At 37.9% G+C, this 19,160-nt stretch overlaps 1 protein-coding gene across 2 annotated transcripts in view; it reads right to left on the bottom strand.

Moving 5' to 3' along the window:
• Window positions 1-19,160, bottom strand: part of LOC121526494 (nardilysin-like) — a 40,676-nt gene that overhangs the window by 11,955 nt on the left and 9,561 nt on the right. For both annotated transcript variants that reach the window (XM_041813137.1, XM_041813138.1), the window contains 13 exons: window positions 16,555-16,628; window positions 16,296-16,391; window positions 15,970-16,092; window positions 12,763-12,820; window positions 12,002-12,075; window positions 8,731-8,800; window positions 8,394-8,471; window positions 7,129-7,249; window positions 4,688-4,746; window positions 3,957-4,011; window positions 3,766-3,870; window positions 1,742-1,865; window positions 1,357-1,443 (listed from right to left, as the gene is read on the bottom strand). In XM_041813137.1, the coding sequence (XP_041669071.1) occupies window positions 1,357-1,443; window positions 1,742-1,865; window positions 3,766-3,870; window positions 3,957-4,011; window positions 4,688-4,746; window positions 7,129-7,249; window positions 8,394-8,471; window positions 8,731-8,800; window positions 12,002-12,075; window positions 12,763-12,820; window positions 15,970-16,092; window positions 16,296-16,391; window positions 16,555-16,628 (1,124 nt within the window). The remainder of the gene's footprint in view (window positions 1-1,356; window positions 1,444-1,741; window positions 1,866-3,765; window positions 3,871-3,956; window positions 4,012-4,687; window positions 4,747-7,128; window positions 7,250-8,393; window positions 8,472-8,730; window positions 8,801-12,001; window positions 12,076-12,762; window positions 12,821-15,969; window positions 16,093-16,295; window positions 16,392-16,554; window positions 16,629-19,160) is intronic.

Genomic DNA, 19,160 nt, shown 5'->3' on the forward strand with positions numbered 1-19,160 from the left:
ACCAAAAGTTTATGGGAGAGAGGCAAAGAGAAATCCACTGTTGAAGAAAATTCATTAAATCTTGACTGGAGTTCACCAGAAGGCATGTGGGAGACCCCATAGTCAAGTGGAAGAAAGTTATTTAGTCTAATGAGTCCAAAATCGTGCTTTTAGGCCATCATACAAGATTCTATGTTTGGTGGGCATAAACACACCATCCCCACTGTGAAGCATGGCAGTGGCAGCATCTTGCTGTGGGGATGCTTCTATGCAATTGGCCCTGGACGGCTTGCAAAGGAAGAGGATAAACTGAATGCAGAAAAATATAGGAAAATCTTGGCGGACAATCCTATTCAGTCGAGCAAGACAATGACCCAAAGCATAGAAATGGGTTAAAGATGGCAGGGTGAATGTTCTGGAGTAGCAGTCAAAGCCCAGACCTCAGTCCAATAGAGAATTTGTGGCTGGACTTGAAAAGGGCTGTTCACGCCCGATCCCAGTGCAACCTGACAGAGCTTGAGCAGTTTTGCAGAAAAGAAGTAAAACAGCAGTGTCCAGATTTGTAAGGCTGATTGAGACCCCTCAACACAGACTCAGTGCTGTGATTGCAGCCAAAAGTGACTAATAAATGCTGAATAGAAGGGGGCTAACATTCATTCAGTAAATTATTTTTACATTACATATTTTTATTTAATTTAAATTACTTTGTATAAATCTCTTTTCACTTTGACATTAAAGAAGCATTCTTTGTCAAAAAGCCTAATTATATTGACCATGATTGATTTATAAAATCAATAAAAGGTTAAAACATCCAAGGGGGTAAATACTTTTTATAGACACTGTATCTCCAACTACTCATAAAATCAGTTTGCAGTTGGATCAGCAAAGACAGAATCCACTGTAACCTACTTTTCTGTCATTGTTTGAGTTGACTCGTTTTAAGTTAAAATCCTTTGTATCAAACTTGCACTGAGCTCTGGAAACTCGGAAAGAATTAAACTCTTAAACTCTAAAAATGCAAAGTATCTCCAGGATTAAAATCACTGACAAGCACAGACAATACTTAAATTATTCCTGCCTTTTATGAGAAATAATCCCTGGCTGAATGTGGGTTGTAGTGAGCTTAGAGATTTGAGTTTGAGTTATCACCCCTCCATCAGATCAGGGACTAGCAAGGCAGCGTTACAGAAGACAGGATGCATTGAACAAAATGCACTGTTCCTCAGAGTTTGGTCAATATATCTGATTAGTCTGTTTGTTGGATGGATGAAGTGAAGGAAAAACGAACAAAGTGATGGAGCGAGTCGTGTTCATGTTGATTATTGGACACTTTTCAACAGTTTTGGCGACAAAAACACCCCAAATCTCTTTACCCACCGATGAACTTGTTCTCAACAGGAAGGTGAAGGTCGCTGTTCAGCTCCAGGTTTCCAGTCCACCGCTGCATCCACTCCTGTTCGATGTCTTTCCAGACACAGAAGACATTTGCAGTTTAGATTCATGCTTTGAATGAGTGACCTAACAACCTTATTCAAATAAAAAATGTTGACATTTATTATTTAAATGTTCCAACACTATTGTTTGCTGTATAAAAGACAGAGATAAATGCTGGCATTTCTACTGCCTGCTGTCTGCAATATATCAGGTTGAATATCACCACACAAGGGGAAAAAGACAATGTATTCACTGAATGCCTATACTGTGGGAAGGAGCTGTAACACATGCAGTAAACAAACACACACACAAAGACACTGACACATACCCTCCACGCTGTACTGTGTGCCAAACCACTTCTCCCTGAGGGGACACCGGCCCTCATGTTCAGGTGACAGCAGCATCAAGTTGGCTCTCTCTGGGGTGAGGAGGGACAGAGCTGCTCTGATAACCTACACACAAACACATAAACACACAAAATGAAGTCAACTTTTCATAGAGGAGACTTTTTTTTCGACATCTTTGTCTCTAGATTACATTTATGAGGCAATTTTAGCTTCCAATTAGAGTATGAGGCAGCCAAAGTGAACTAAAGTTTCAAACAATATTCAAAACCAAAATTACACTGAAACTTTTGATGCAAAATAATATCCCCCAATCAAAGACACCGCCTGCATCTCCAGCAAATATATTACTGGCACATTTATGCATTAGCTATAAAATCACCCACATATCAGACAGTAGTAGACTTTTTCAAAGTTTATGAACATCATTAATCTTAAAAATAGAATAATATCATAATTCAGAATAAAACCATGAACTGATTTACTTTTTTCAGCACTCTAAAGACAGTGGAGATGTTTGCAGATTTCAGGAAGGATGCTACCGCCCATGCCCGTACTAAACATCAGCTCCCTCATCAAAAAAGGACAGCAGAGGAAGTACTTCCTAGGGCAGCTGAAGAAATTCAACCTGCCAAAGACAATGATGGTGCTCTTTATCATGTCCATCATCGCTGCAGCCACAGCAAGGAACCAGTTGCAGCCTATCATTCACTCTGCAGAGAGGGTGATTGGCTGCAATCTACTATCACTCCACAACCTGTACACCTCCAGGATTCTGAGAGGTGCAGGTAAAATTGCAGCTGACCCCTCACACCATAGAGGCTGAAAGACCCTCACTAAACTCCAGAATCAGCAGTCAAAAGTAATGCATACCTATACAGACTTTATTGGACTTTATCTTTACAATTGCACACTGTACGTTATACTCCTTTAAGACAGGCACAATTCTTGTGCTCACACTAAATGGTGGGGACAGACTGCGACAAATCTGTGGAGTTTCTTTTGAAAAAGTCTCACACACTGAGGCTGAAGTAGTATCCTGTCATATCCTCCCTTGCTCTCTTTCTCTAACCCCACACACACTAACAGCATCACCATCCGTTTCAGCTGAAGGTCTGTAGGTAGGCAGACTTCCTGCTCATTTATTTCCTTTATCATAGCGGGGTAAGGGGGCATTAGAAAGTCACTCCTGCTGTTGTAATGATGTCTGACAGTTTATACAGGAAAATACACCCTAAAGTTGATGATCACTGCAAAGAGGCACTGGTGCACGGAAACGCTGTGCCATTATGTAGTTATCTGGGGATAAAACACTCCTTCTCATGCAAACTGGCCTTATTGCATTAAGCATCTAATGATGAGGTTGGTACCAGTGTTAAATGAGTAAAGATAAGTCTACTGTCTGTGAGAGCTGATGAAAGTGTGCTGCAGTTTGTATGACACACAAACTTTCCAGAAATCAGAAAACAATTTAACCTCTGTGTGACTTAAATAATTGTCGATAAATATGTAAATAAGGCTGGTAAATATTACTTGACGTTGCTATTACTAAGCCATAACTGGAAGTTAAATAAGTCAAAGACTCTCAGCTGTTTTTTTTTAATTCATGTTTGGCACCATTATGCATTACAAGGACGCAAGTGTTGCGGTTGTTCTGAGAGTTTTCTTTCATTTATGGAGGAAACTTTGTCAAGGTGGTGCTTAATGAACACATTAATACTATTCCTTTAATTAATACACTGTCTGTTATTCTGAATATTTAACATGGGTTGAAGGATCTGTGTGGATGCAGGCAGGAATGTACGGCACCTGCTGTAGAAGTGGGATTAAGAAAAGAGTCCCGCACAGGGCTCAAGTCTATTTAAATCTAGCCCCTTTACATTTCTACTAGCCTTTTCACATTTTTATTCTTCTGCAATGTTTTTTTCTGTACCAAACACCAAGTCAAATTCCGTGTATGTGAAAATATACTTGTCAGTAAAACCAGATTCTGGACTCTTATTCTTACTTCCGGCTCAAACTCAAACATGAGCTGGTCTCCTGTTAGGAAGTCTGCTTTAGGAAACAGCTGCATGTTCTCACAAATGTCCTCCACGTACTCTATAGGATCAATCTAAAAGAAAGGAAAATAAACATTAAAGTTCAGCTTGTGTGAAAAAAACATCTAATACAACAGAACATTATTATCAGCACTCTTACTTGCTCCTGATAGTGAAACTCATTGGCTTCAATCTTCTGGATCTCTTCATATATTCTGATTGGATGAACAAACAGACTGAAATATTACCTCTGGTCATCACAGGCAGAGGCTCAGATGTCAGAACATCAACACTCCTTTAGACAGATTAAAGTGCACAACTGCTAAAATAATAAAGGGTATAAATAGAAAAAGAAGGATAGAAAAAGAGACACATGCAGCATATTAAAGCTCCCGAAAGGAGCTTTAAGATGGTTATGAAACAGCCTGAAATTGAAACTGAAGGTTCTTTATGGTTCATTACATACATTACATATTAAACAATTCACAAACAATAAACCTAAATGCACAAGCGGAGAAAAGACAATAAGACACAACCACAAAAACTGTTACATTAACCGCTTCTGCAGACTCTCCAGCATACTACCAATCACAACGTACAGCCAGTCATGCTGTCCGATATCACGAACAGATACAGGACTCTTAATAAATCTGACACTTGAGCAGATATGGCACGGACAGCGGCATTCCACACTCTCTTCCCTCTCATTCGGACTCTCTCCGCTTTCACAGCAGAACTCAAACATGAGCTCAAAATTCCCTCACAGGAGCTTTAACTGGTTGGTATTTGGTATAAATAATATCCGGCCCTGAAATAGAATTTTGTTTCACTGTTGCTAGATTTAACTTTTGTTATATTGTTTTGTTAGTCTGTGTGTAAGTGTGACTGTGCCTTTGCTGTGGTCCGAGCGTCTGCAGCATCTTCAGGTACTGGAACACCAGGTGAGTCACCTGTGGAAAACAGAAGAGTTAGCTAATGATGTCAAAGTAATTTAGCTTTGATGTATAATCACAAATTTTCATTTATTCATTCATTCATTCTCCTTAAATTTGAGTAAAATGCACCTTTCCTTTTTTAAATGATGCAAACTGCAATCTTATCAACCGTGGTTATTTAATCTGTGTTTAGGCACTGAGAATTTATTAAAAAGCTTCTTTTAAGAAAATAATAAGTCTGTATTTACCACTGAAAATGAAATATTTTTGACTGAATATTTACCAGCTTGTCATGAGAATCCAACCTTCTAGTTCAAAAAGCTGACTAAAAAAAAATCAGTACAATGGCACCCTGATGCTACAAAGAACAGCAGGTTCTTCCTCTCTGAACAGAGAAGTGGGCGATTAAGTTGGAGCTCTTACTCCTAATAAACAGTTTCAAGGCTGTAGCAGCATTCATAAACAGTTATACACAGAAACAAGTTTCTATGAAGCATTTCAGATCGTCCTTGAACTATCCTTATATTTAATTATACAGAATTAGAAACACACACCATAAACAGGCCAGTTAAGACAATGCAGGATATATTAAACATACAGTTAGTTCTTAATTCCATTTTTGGAGGTATATGTTTTTACCACCTAGCGTTTAAAAATCACATAATAAAAGCACTTGTCGACATGCATGTGCAAGCACAGCCCTCAAAGCCCATGCCTCTGCAGGTGTTTTATTTAATCCTTGAACAAAATGCTTCCAGTCTAGAAAAAATGTTGCTGAATACAGGGTGCCGGAAGTGATTCCTAGTTGAAGCATTGTTTTTCAAAACCTTCAACGGTAAACTGATTTCTGTCCCCTTTTATCCTCTCTCTGTCTCTGTGTGAATCATACCTCCTATGCACTCTTTCTGCCCACTGTTAAGAGGAAATATGAGAAACTATAATTCACACTGCTGAGAAGTATGTAGAGGTTCTAGAGCAACATATGCTTCCATCCAGACAACATCTCTTTCAGGGAAGATGTTGCATATTTCAGCAAGACAATGCTAAACCACACACTGCATCCATCACAACAGCATGGCTTCACAGTAGAAGAGTCTGGATGCTGAACTAGCCTGCTCAAGTCAAGACCTTTCACAACTTAAAGATTTGCACTTTTTTATTATTAAAGAAAACAGAAACAGACGCTTTTTAGCCTAAGGCTTTTATCAAGTTCCAACAACACCTGAGGCTGTGACACTTTTTATAAACAAACTGTTCATTATCTCTACTCTTCTACTTCTACTCGTGATGGATGCAGTATGTAGTTTAGCATTTTCTTGCTGAAATATGCAAGGCCTTCCCTGAAAGACATGCTTGGATGGAAGCATATGTTGCTCTAAATCTCTATAAACTTCTCAGCATTGATTGTGCTTTCCAGAAGTGTGAGCTGCCCACGCCATAGGCACTAATGCAACCGGATAGCCTCACAGATGCAGGCTTTTCAACAGTGTGCTGAGAAGAAACTGGATGGTCCCACAAGACAAGGCATCCCAGTTTCCAACAAGAACCTCAAATTTTGATTCATGTGGCCACAGAACAGTTTTCCATTTTACTTCGGTCCATGTTAAATCAGCTTTAGCCCAAAGAAGATGGTGGCACTTCTGGATCCTGTTCACATATGGCTTCTTTTGTATGATACAGCATTAACTTGGATAGCACGGTCAACTTTGTTTTTAGGACTTTATGAGGAGTGCCGATCTGTTGGTGTTTTGCTATTTAGTGCTTTTTGGGCAGCACTGATATTGCTGGATTTTGTTGAGTTGAGCTCAAGTGCATTTTGTTTCCTTTTTTGGGAACTGTTTCACATATTTTGAATTGCCCTCAGGATTAATAAAGTATCACTTTTCTTTATTTCTCCACAGTCACTGGAATGGACTATAGTCATGTGACAACACTTGGATATACAGCTGCATGCCATCTGCACTGACATAGTAAGAGACATTGTAATATACTACAACATAAGCAAGTGGCAACATGCAGACATTAAAAGGAACAGGACCAAGAATTGATCCATGGGGAAAGCAGCACATCATCCAATTAGAAAAGCTTTCAGTGCAGAAGAGATGGCCCCACTCATTCAAGCGGGCTGTTTCTAGAGACATATTGACCAGTGTACAACTGAGAACCAACAAACTTCACGAACCAAAGATTTTTGGCCTAAAAACACAACAGATTTTAGTATTAAACAAAAAGCATTTTTAAATGATGATCTCATTTATTTAGGGAAAAAAGCTATCCAAACCTACCTGGTGCTATGTGAAAAAGTAATTGCTCCCTAAACCTAATAACTGGTTGTCCCATCCTTGGGGGCAACAACTGCAAGCAAGCATGAAATATATGAAATATAAAGTATCTTACCTCATAGAAGTTTTGGTAACCCTCATCAGTGAGGGTGATGGAAATTGAGAAAATCGAGTAGGTTGTGTTTTGGTCGAAGCCAGTTTCACTGTTCCCTCCAAACAAAGCCAGGGCCCAGCACCTAAACACACACCATACATCAGTTAACCAACAAACTAATGAAAAAGATTCACATACTGCTACAAACTGGAAATCCGCATTATAGTTTTGTATGTGCAGAGCAGTAAGTACAAAATATGTCCCTGCATGTTTCTTTATTGAACACGCTTTAGTGGTCCCTCCGAGGCAGTCAGCACAGCTTTGAAAAACCAAGAATGAAGAAATAACACAGATTACTCTGTTATGGCTCTGTTCTGCCTCTCTGCTGCTTCCCTTCGTTCTCAAAATGAAAAACAACTTGCAGAGATTTGAAACTTTCTTAAGCTGGGGAGAGATTTTCTACTCTGCTTTTATCTGCATGACGACATGTTGTAGTGGTATGAGGATGCACTTAAGGGAGAAGGGTGGTTCTTAAAGTCTGCACTGTATTATCAACACGAAAAAATGATGTTGACTGCAGTGGATCAAACCAAGTGAGTTTAAATCCCCATACTGCACTGATGTAGTGAGGAATTCAGGAAAAACACATGCAGATATGCACTCATCTTCAACTGCTCTGTAGTTCTACTTTAAAATTTAAAGGCATCTGATCAGTAGTATAGTAGCAGCACTATATATCAGCACTCATAGTGATGGACACAGACCCCCCCAGCTTCAGCGAGCGGCCCATTTTCAAACCTGCATCTTGACGCCCTTGATGCTGTGATTTTCTGAATTCAATAAAAACCATCACTACTGCCGCAGCAGTTTGTCCCTACTGGGAATTGACACTCAGAACACTCAAAATTTCACTCTTGTCATTTATCAACAATTGATAGAAGCACACACAGTACAATGGGAATATTCTATCAAAGTGCCACAGATGGCACAGGGACCACTGGATGGGCTCTTGGTACACTGGGACTATGGAGAATTTGGCGAATCACTTTGCCACTTAGCAACAAGAGGCTGAAATGCTCTTGCACAACACCACATCCAGAGATCGTATGAATCACAGCATCAAGTGGGCCGGTAGAGTGTATGGTTGAAGATTGGGCTTCAGCACTCCGGGTGCTTGCTGGAAGCTTCAAAAGCCCATGTATATCCAGCAAATTGAAGACCTCTTAATTGGGTTTTGGAGAGCCCTCGAATCAGAAAAACAAAAAGATAGAGGCAATAACACTCACTTCTTCCTGAGCACTGAGAGGATGCTTCCTGTACCTTCATGGCCAATCAGCCAGGAGATGTAGTGGAGAGGCTTCACTCTGAAAAAAAGAGAGTAGGACATGAAAAGGAGAAACAAAATATATTGATGCAATCCTCCTACAATCAGGGTAAAGAATGACATCTTCTGGCTTGTCTTATTTCATGTTCACATGAAGAGGCGCCACCATAAAAAACAGAAGCATGGGAGGAAATTCAGTTTTAATGGAGTTTGTCTCTTTTTAGGGGAAAACATGTTTTTTATTGGTTGTTCAATTCTGCACTAATAATCCATATATATATTTACTTAGTGAAGCTCACCTGTAATATTTCTCCTGAGGGGGGAGGGCCCACGTAATATTTAAAGCATGAACCTTCCCAACAGGTACAACTGTAAACACAACAATGCACAGTTAAAGAAAAAGCATTTTTAAAGCTTGTATTAACTTCAAACACAGCTATAAGACCCTTTGACAACCATTTGTTGAAAAATGCATGAAAGTGTGTCGTGTTAACCTGCCACGCCAGATAGACTGTTTCGTATCTCCATAGCATGGATGTATTTCACATTCATGTGGGAAAGCTCTAATAGAAAGCATTTGGTAAGGGCAAATTCTCAGAAGGTGATTGGAGGAACATTCTGTCTATCACATTCACGGCAGGCCAATCAGAGCAACATGAAAAAATGACATTATACACATGCACTACTCTTGAGCTAGCAGGCTACTGCTGCTGTAGATTGTTATGGGGGAGCTTCTCTGTAAATAAAATTGATGCCAAGGCTGGTCAGGAGACGTGCAAAGACACCTTCTCTGCCAAGACAAGCTTTTGTTGTGGCTCTACTCTCTTGTTTTATTAAGAAATGTGGTCCATTTCCAAATAAACTGTCACTTTCCCACAGCTACATCTGAGCTGATAGCTACCTAGCAGTCGGAAAATTGCATGATGCAGCGCAAGCCTCACTCCTCACACCAAAACAAGTTGGTTATCACATTGGTGACATGGATCATGTGTATAGACATAGATATACCTACTGCCAGCAGAACTAAAAGCAAAGACACTGGATTATTCCATGTTTCTTCAAAGACCAGAAAGTCAGAAGTTGGACATGAGTCATGCAACCAATACCACAAAAAGGTAAAACACTGCAGCAACACCAACCTTTCTTTAACAGATGGCACCAGGCTAATTAGCAGTTAATGACAACAGCTAGGCTCATTGGGCTAGTCTGTGTTGTCCCAACCAGCACTGAATGATGCTGTCAAGTCAAAATTTCCTTGAAATTCTGATCAGGAGATCATAAGCAGCAGTTTATGCTTTAGTTGTAAAGACATGAGCCAAACAGTGACACTGATAATGAAGGCTTCAGACAGCTGCTTTAAGCAGTTTGAGTAATGCTGCTTAGTCCTCACTTGTCTGTTCATCACAGAAACTACAGTGTGGCTTTATGCAGAAGTAAAGCAAAAAGTCATTCTTAGAAATGCAAGTGGGCTTACAGTAAAGTGAAACCTGAATATTAAATGAAACATATGAAAAACAACAGCACAAGAAACACCAGAGATTTTAAAAAGTCAAATTTTACTGTATTGGCTTTTATCAATATGAGGGATACACAATATTATCGGCCTGATATCAGTATCGGCAGATATTAGCTAATAAAGGCAATTATCGGTCTTGGCAGATGTAAGTTGAGATCTTTTTCTTTATTCATGTTCATTCTTCAAACTTTGAAGTGTGTTTCAAGAAAAAAGTTTATTTTTTCATCTTCAAACCTTAAATTGCATTCAAAGGACTGAGTTTTTAGTTATGTAAAACATATTTAAAAATCTGTATCGATATTGGCTAAAATGATTCTGTAAATATATGCGTATTGGATATCGGCAAAAACCCAATTTTGTGCATCCCTAATTAATACCTTAGTGAGTATATATAAACTATTTTGATTAGGTTTGTCTGATGTTGGATTTTTGCTGATATCCGATATGCCAGTTTTTACAAACTATTTTTGGCCGATATCGATATTTAAATGTTGTTAAGACCTAAAACTTCAGTCCTTCAAACACAATATTTAAAGTTTGAGAAAGAACTAATTAACAAATTTAAGACCTTAAAACAGACTTTAAGAAGTAAGGAATGAGAATGAATAAAGGAAAGGCCTTCAGCTGACATATGTCTGTTGGTCTAGCCTAAAACTCTACTAAATATTTTTTTCATATGGGAAATATTTACAGCTGATATAGGCAAATTTTATAGCCAAATTTTCAGTTGTAAACATTTGCAGGAATTTTCATATCTGCTTATGTGATATTCACCGATACAATATCATGCGGATAACATTCTGGATCTTGCGAGTATCTGAATCTAAGTGATTAAAAGTGTAAGAACCTTTAAACTACACCTCTTCTTTTATTCTCTATAATAAAGACAAGCTGCTACAGTGATTTCAGTGTAGGACATGTTTATCATCCCAAATTAACATGTTTTACAACTTGTATTGTATTGTGGCCTCTGTACTGTAATACATAACAAATCATGAGGCTGTGGGAAAAACCCAGTCCTCTAACGTATCGCATAATTTTATGTCAGATCATATGGTATTCTATCATTTCAGGTTGTATTGTATGGCAGTTTATTGATCATATAATAACGGAACATAGTGTGTCATATTGTTCCATATCATATAATTTCATTTTGCATTATTTAATTTCTTATTGTATCATATCACATCATATATCATATCACATATAATATTGCATCATATAAAACGTAAGGTAACACACAGTTTCAAAATGTACCAAACTGTGTAATTTCCTTTCCTATTGTATTGAATCATATCGTATATCGCATCATATATCATGTTGTATCATATTATATTGTATCATATTACACTGTATATCCTATTGTACCATATCATATCGGCTATCATACTGTTTATCATGTGTCATATAATCTGTCACATTGTATATCTTATATCATATATGGTATATCATATCGTATATCAAATGTAATATTGTGTACCAGAATGTGTTTCATATATCATGTGGTAAATCATATTATTTGTTATATCATAGATCATATCATATTGAATTACATATTGTATTGTATCGTATATGCCATAACATACTGTATGATATTATACCATATCAAAATGTTTTGTTTGGTATGGTATTGAATCCTATTATGTTTCATTATTTCTGGGGCGTTCTTCATCTTTCGTGTATCATATCAAACTGTTACCGATCATATTTTACCAGTGTGTATTGTACTGTATTCCATTGTATCATATACCATTGTATGTTACTATAACACATCATTCCATATGATATCATATCATATTGTAGTAAATCACATTGTATCATGTTATCATCAAGTATTTTTGGTTCAAGTCCGAAGAGGTAAACTTACAAGGAATGTTTTAGAAAAAAAGCATAAACTAGAAGAAATTTTGAGTCAATATTAGATGTAAAAGCATTTTTTTTTCTGTTTTACTATCCTATCCTATGACCCCCGAGGTCTATCCAAAGTTTGGCCACAGATGGTGTTCACTTGAAGTGTTGAGTTTTCAAAGGAGCAGGGTGGGATTGATCGGTACCTCTGTAGAGCTTGTTGAAGGCTGGTGTGTCAAAGGGATCCAGCATATCGGAGAAATCAGGCTTGGGCAGATTACTGTAGAAAAGAAAAAAAAGAAGCTTGGGAATAAACATTGATAGTTCTGTACCAGTTATACATAGGTAGCATGCCTCTGCTTGTCATGAAGGATGGATTAATCCAACAATGGTTTTTGTAAACAAACTTCTTTCTTTTTTCTAAATCAAAGACTTCAGAGCTGTCCTTCAAAAACAACTGAATATTCCTGACAAGAAAGGCAGACAACTCTGAAGATTACTCCCTCTAATTATTAAGTCCTAAAATGATTTTTTTTTTTCAAATGTTGTTGGCTTGAAAAAATGAGCTAAGCCTTAAGAATATTCAATGAGCTCATACATAACAGAAATTTCATCAACCCATTCAAAAGCATGTAATCCGTTAATCAAAAGGGAGCCTTTTCACATCATTGTGTTACGCATGTAGATTCTCTCAAAAATAATAATAAAGGGTTGCAGTGACGCATAAAAAAACAGAAGCAGAGATGTGCAAGAAAACACTAATTTAGCCCGACTAAAGGGATAAATGATCCTTTTCAGGTGTATGATGTTGAAAAGAACTAATGAAAAGAGATGAAAAGAGCAGAGAGGGAAACTGAGGAATGCTTGACATTTACATCTGAGCCAAGTCTCAGAGGATGTTCACTCTCAGTCTGTATCACACCCGCACCTCATCATCACAGTGACTGAAGGCCTCTCCAGTACTCACTTGTTGGGAACCTTGCTGAAGATCTCTCTCACCCACTCCTCCAGAGTGTCCAGCCTCTCTGAAGGACAGAGCGAGTGAAGGAGGAGAAGTTAGAGTTCAAGTGCAGCTCAGTAATTCTGGTTGAAAAATCATAGGAGGAAGGACAGTTTAACACAGAATGTTTGTTTTGAAGAAAACTGGAGTGTTAACTGCAGAAAAAACTTAACGCTTTTAACCCATAAAAGCCCAGATAGGCTAACCATTGCTATTCTTTTTAGGTATGATAGAGGTTAACATGACTAAAATGGCTAAAACCAGCACTGAAACAAAACTATGACAAGTGTGCACTTTTAAGTCGCAATTTCCACAGTTTGTCTGTGCCATGGTTTTGCTCTAACCAATGGAGGATGCCCTTGATACTGATTCAAAAATGTCATTATACCTAAAACTTCAGTCCTTAAAACACATTTTTTTCAATTGTTTGTATTTTTCTTTAACTCTATTCCATCGCTGGGCTATCAATTCCCTTCCTATTATTATATTTTAAATTTAATGATTTTTATACATAAATATATATTTTTTTAAAAGTTAGAAATATATACACACTCATATATATGTATACACATATGTATATTAAACATGTTCTACTTCATTCAATATTTAAAATTTTGTAGCTAAGCTTAAACACTGCATGTTTAAATTCATACTTGACCACACTGTGGTCATGTATTTGCGCAAATTCTTCAATTATATAACCATATTAAAATCATGAAAGTGCAATGAAAAAAAATTTAAACTTCTGTTTATTGTGTCATTCTTAATTTTTTTAATTTTTGCAAATTTGTTCAAAATAAAAAAAAAACTGATGTATCACATTGACGTAAGTATACAGACCCTTTGCAGCAACACTTAAAATGTAGCCCAGGTGCTTCCCATTTCTCTTGAGATGTTTCTACACTTTGATTGGAGCCCACCTGCAGTAAATCACATTGATTGAACAGGATTTGGAAAGGCACACACTTCTAGAGAAGGCCTCACAGCTGACGATGCATATCAGCAAAAGCTAAGCCATGATGTCAAAGGAACTGCCTGCAAAGCTCAGAGACAGGACTGTTAAAAGGCCCAGATCTACAAAAGAAAGGCTACAAAAAATTCTGTTGCACTGAAGGTTCCCGTATCCTCAATAATTCTTACATGGAAGACGTTTGGCACAACCAGGACTCTTCCAAGAACTTCTCATCCAGCTGAATTTAGCAACCGGTGCAGAGTTGCCTTGGTAAGTGAGGCGACCAACAACCTGATGGTCGTTGACTGAGCTCCAGAGATCCTGTTTGGAGATGGGATAAAGTTCAATCATCGATTTGGGCTTTGTGGTAGAGTGGCTACACAGAAGCCTCTCCTCAGTGCAAAACACATGAAAGCCTACTTGGAGTTTGCGAGAAAAAAAAAAAACACTCCACGCAAAGGCAAAGCGTTCTAAATCATGTCTAGTTAATTTTATTTACCTCAGGTGGACTCCAGTAAAGATGTAGAAACATCCCAATGAAGATCCAGAGAAACAGAAGGAACCTGAGCTAAATTTGAAATGTTGTTGAAAAAAGGTCTGAATGCTTGTATCAATGTGATATTTCAGTTTTTATTTTTAATAAATTTGCTAAAATGTCTAAAAATCTCTTTTTTACTTTGGCATTATGGGAACTGAGTGTAGATTAATGAGAAAAAAATGATTTTTAGCGACTGTATCATCAGGCTGCAACATAGGAAAATTGGAAAAAAGTGAAGGAGTTTTTGGTGGAAGCCATAGAATTATTGTTGCATTTTTTTCCATTTTTTCTAATGAGGACTTAAGACATCTTTTAAAATGGGCAAAAAAGCTTAAAAGTGGCATTTAAACAATATTTAAGCCAGTGTTTATCAAAAATCTTATACTGAAGTAATGAGGGGTTAATTTTTTACTGAAACAATCACTGAGTGTATTTCATTACATTCTGAAATCATTCTGTAACTCTATATTACAACTGGCAGGCTCGTCTTCCCTGTGTGGTATTCAAATTACACACACAAAGGATTCACAGACAAAGATGGATGCATGTTTATCTGATAAAAGCCTCCCTTTTAACTGAGTTCCCTTCTACAATACGGGCAGGATCTTTTTTTGGAGATATTAACACTTGCTTTTGAGCAAGCTTTCTTCCCTTGAAGTGAGACACTCCTACTCGGCACAGCATGATGGAAAAAGGCCAAGTATTGACTTTATTCTTTCATAAAACAATGTGACGTAATGAATCCTTCCAGCTCTTTTTGTTTAGCTGATGAAGAAGCTGCTCCTCAAAGCGAGTTTTTCTGCCGACAGAAATCAATACTCTTGTCATTTCGATTGAATCTTGTGCCTTTCTTGAAACACACTCACTGCTAACCGCAGTTGTTGCAGAAATAACAGGGAATTTCAAAAATTAACATTCAAAGCTTCAATTTGGTATTTCTTGGCTATATAACTATGTGAAAAGTGGAAGCGTTCTTTTAACCTGCAATGAATTATAGTGGAGTATTAAAAGCTAAAAAGCCTAAGGAGACAGCAGAGAGGTAGAGTGAGAATGGACTGATTTCTTTCTACTGCTTTATTCCTAAAATCTCTAAATTAATGTTTTTTATATCCTCACATATGTTAGCATTGTTTCAGCTTACCTCCAGGGAAGTGAAACCAATTGATGATTTTTAAAGTGGCCTTTTTATCTTAATTCGCTCAACAGTAATTTATCTCACACTAAGAGGCTAATTTCAGCTTTTTCTGTGTTTATTTTTTCTTATTAGTTGATAAATGCCATGCAAGCTTTAAACAGCACTTCAGATAATTCCTGTGTTTAATAAAGATGATCCTCTCAGCCCAGACGTCAACACTTTTGTCATTATTTGTAATCTGTAGTTAATTAGCTGTGTGATATTATCTGAGAAACACACAGAAAAACATGTTAAAAATTCCTAATTATCTTTTTGTTTGGAGAAGTATTACAATCTGAGTTTATTTAGGACTTAATAACCACAGCTGGCTGAGCATAGACAACATTAATCATCATTAAAGCAGAGAGAAATGATGGTTTAAATAGTCCATTAATCTACAGATTGCTTTTTCTGTTAATCAATTTATCTGTAAAATGAAATAATTGAAATCAATTACATTCTGTCAGTGGACTAATAGACTGGTTCTTAATGTTTAAAGATTTGTCTGACCTTTAGACTGCACTGCCAGAGTCATGTAGTGGGCAGAGTAGTATTTCTTCCAGAAGGCACGCAGCCGCTTATAGACATTGATCTTTCTCTTCTTTGGCTCGTGCTTCAGTGTCTCGGCATTACCTGTTGTTATTATTATGAGAGAGCAATCAATCCAGCTGCAGAAGCACAAAACATCTTGGAAAATGATTTTACAAATGCAGGAGAATAAGCAAGAAAGGAGACTTGGCATCTGTTTCAGTGGCTCCTGTTTGTTATTGCTGAACGCACCCCAAGGAGGCCCCCGTGTGTATTGAGCATCCCAGCGGTTGTGTTCACCAACTCACCCCAGCAGAACTTGCCCATAGGGTGTCCAGGTTTGGCCAAACTGCCAAACAGCATCTCCTTCCTGTGGGAGTCTGACGGCTTAGCCAGCTGGTACTCTGACAGACAGAAGGAGAGAGAGACAGAAAAACTGGAGACAACAGAGAAAGACGAAGATCAATGGTGTGCAAAAGAGCTGCGTGAGGAGAACTCAGCAAAGCAGCTGATGAAAGTTTTAACTCCAAGTGAACCAGATTAAAAGAGCAAGACACCAAGACTCACCACTGTCGACGGCCTCCACTTCCCTATCAATGGCGTCGCGGATCATCAGGGGGCAGATGAAAAACTGAGCCCACCTGAGAGGGTCGGCAGGACACAGAGGTTATAATCATGGGCCACATACCGGCTTGAGACAGGGGACAGACTGAGACAATCAAATGTAGACAGTTTAACACCACAAGCTTAATGACAGCAGCTGATTGAGCCTGTGAAGTCTGTCGCAGTTATTACATAACATGAGTCTGAACTACACCATATCCTCAGACAACAAAAGGAATATTAGCTGTTTTTCCACAGTTCATGGGAAAAGGCAGGCTGGCTGCAGACTGCAGCTCCCTCAGACGACTGTTGTAAGGCCCCACTTCTGTCAGGAGAGAAGTGAAGAGATTTGCTAGTGCATGTTTCTCATTTTAGATTTTTTTTTAATTCAACCATAATTATTAACAAAGTCAAGCTGTTACATTTGTGAAATAACAGATCAAGTAAAATTTCATAAATGAAACAGATACAAGGCCAGAGGTCTTATCTGGGATCAAATTATGTAAACACCTCTTTTCGAAGTAGTTACACGAACTGTGGCTTGCTTTAGCTTTGTTAGCTTTAGTTCAAGCTAAAGTAGCTATTCTAGCTATGTAGTTAACGTTACTACGTAAGCCGATGTAGCTGCTTTAACTTTAGCAATGTTAGCTCAAGCAAAAATACAAATCCTAATGTAGCTATGTAGCTAAAGCCCCAGCTAATGTGGTAACCATAGCATTAACAAATGTAGCATAAGCTAATGTATGACAAATTGTGTTTTTGTCAAAATCTTATCTTTAGTGAAAACATCATGAAGTATACAAGTACAGTATACAGACGTTAACTACTGTAGCTTAACTAGCTTTAGCCTTAGCTATGCTAAGTGCAGGGTTTTTCCCTGTAAGCAGACGGTTTAGTTGGCTTTTTAAAATGTTTTAGAGTCAGGTTTTGCAGGTCAGGTTTTAACTTTTCATATCCTAACACCTTAACCCTATCCGGTTAAGGTGTTAGTTTTTACCCAATTTTATTTTGAAAGTTTTAGCCTGTATTTCCATCCTGACAAAGGTGGGATCTCACATTAGTGGTCTGCAAGAGGGGGCATCTGAGAGCTGTGGTCTACTGCTAAACTGTCTTGAAAACTCATGTTTTATCTTTAGTGACTATGGTATCAAGCAAGTCAGCAATGTTTTTTGATTCACAGAAGAACAGGCTGAGTAGTTACTGAAAGGCAACATCATAGACATATAGCATATAAATCCCACTGGTGGTCTACTCTTAATCAAAACAATAACAAAAGATGACGAGCAGATACACGCAGCTCAGGTACGACAATTTCCATTGCTTACTCCTTGTAATTAATCAAAGACTCTGTTTAATAAAAGCAGCACTCCCAAAGGTGTATTTACCTAACAATAAACCACCATTTTTGTTTCATTGATGAATTTGACATAATGATAGAGAAAAGCTGTTAAAAATGCCCTTCTTAGTTTGGGCTGCAAGCTACCCTCAAAGCAATCTAGGATCTCTTGCAGTGTTAACCTGGAAGGTTACTTTTTACAGCTTTTCTCCTCCTAATACCGAAGTCAGAGTGGGTGTGTGGGGGTGTGTGTGTGTGGGGGTGTGTGTGGGGGGGGGTTGTTAAGCGTTATGTGGGGAGCCTGCAGCCGGTGGCAGAGTATAATGGTGGTCAATCACAAGTAAGAAGGAAAGAACATGAATAAGATACAGCAACAGAAAGGCAGCTTCCAGCAGCAGTGTACTCTTCCTTTGTAGCAGTCCTTGACCCAACCTCTAGTGTTTCAGTGGCAAAAATAAACAAGTAGTGTCAGTCATGGCAGCTACTGTGAAAGAAATGGACTGTTAAACAATCCAATCATAATTAAAAATTTCACTGGCATTGGAAACTGTTGGAAGCATTTGAAGTCATTTAAGTCCTCAACTAAAAACAGAACAAAGGAATAGAACATAGGATATTTAGTGCTAAAATTCCATATATTGTACATTGATCAAGCCTATGGGATAAAACCGCTTTTACTACATGTTACAATAGGGCTAAACTTAAATTAATTTTTGGCGATTGCAACAGGTAGAGTGCTGACTTATTAGTTAGCTAAATAATAGAAACGGATGCTAACGATAGCTTGTTAACATCTGCTAAAGCACTGATATGAAACAGAATATCACACAATTGTTGTTAATTTTTTTTCACATTTTTAATATAATGGAAAATTTGGGAGTTACAAATTGGCCAAATTTTGCCTTAACTGGCAGCTTGTGTGGCTTTGCTAACTTTGTAGCTATCTTACTGAACCAACTGATTAGCTTGTTAACATCAAAGTGAAAGTGCTAATATATAGTACTGTGCAGAAGTTTTAAAGGCGTAGATGTGGCAAACTATCTGCCTTAGGGTACCATCGGACTGGGAGGAGGATTGACACAACCACAGTTGTGCACTGGATGTCCTTGCATATTACCAGGGGCATAGGAAAATAATCTGTTGAAAAAATAAAGTTCACACCTTTAGGCTGGAGTAAGGGATGGATATTGTGGGTAAGCAAAGCCTAGAGTACGGTTAGGCCAGGAAATAGGGT

The sequence above is a fragment of the Cheilinus undulatus genome, linkage group 18, assembly GCF_018320785.1.
Source record: "Cheilinus undulatus linkage group 18, ASM1832078v1, whole genome shotgun sequence".
In the NCBI taxonomy this organism is placed as follows: domain Eukaryota; kingdom Metazoa; phylum Chordata; class Actinopteri; order Labriformes; family Labridae; genus Cheilinus; species Cheilinus undulatus.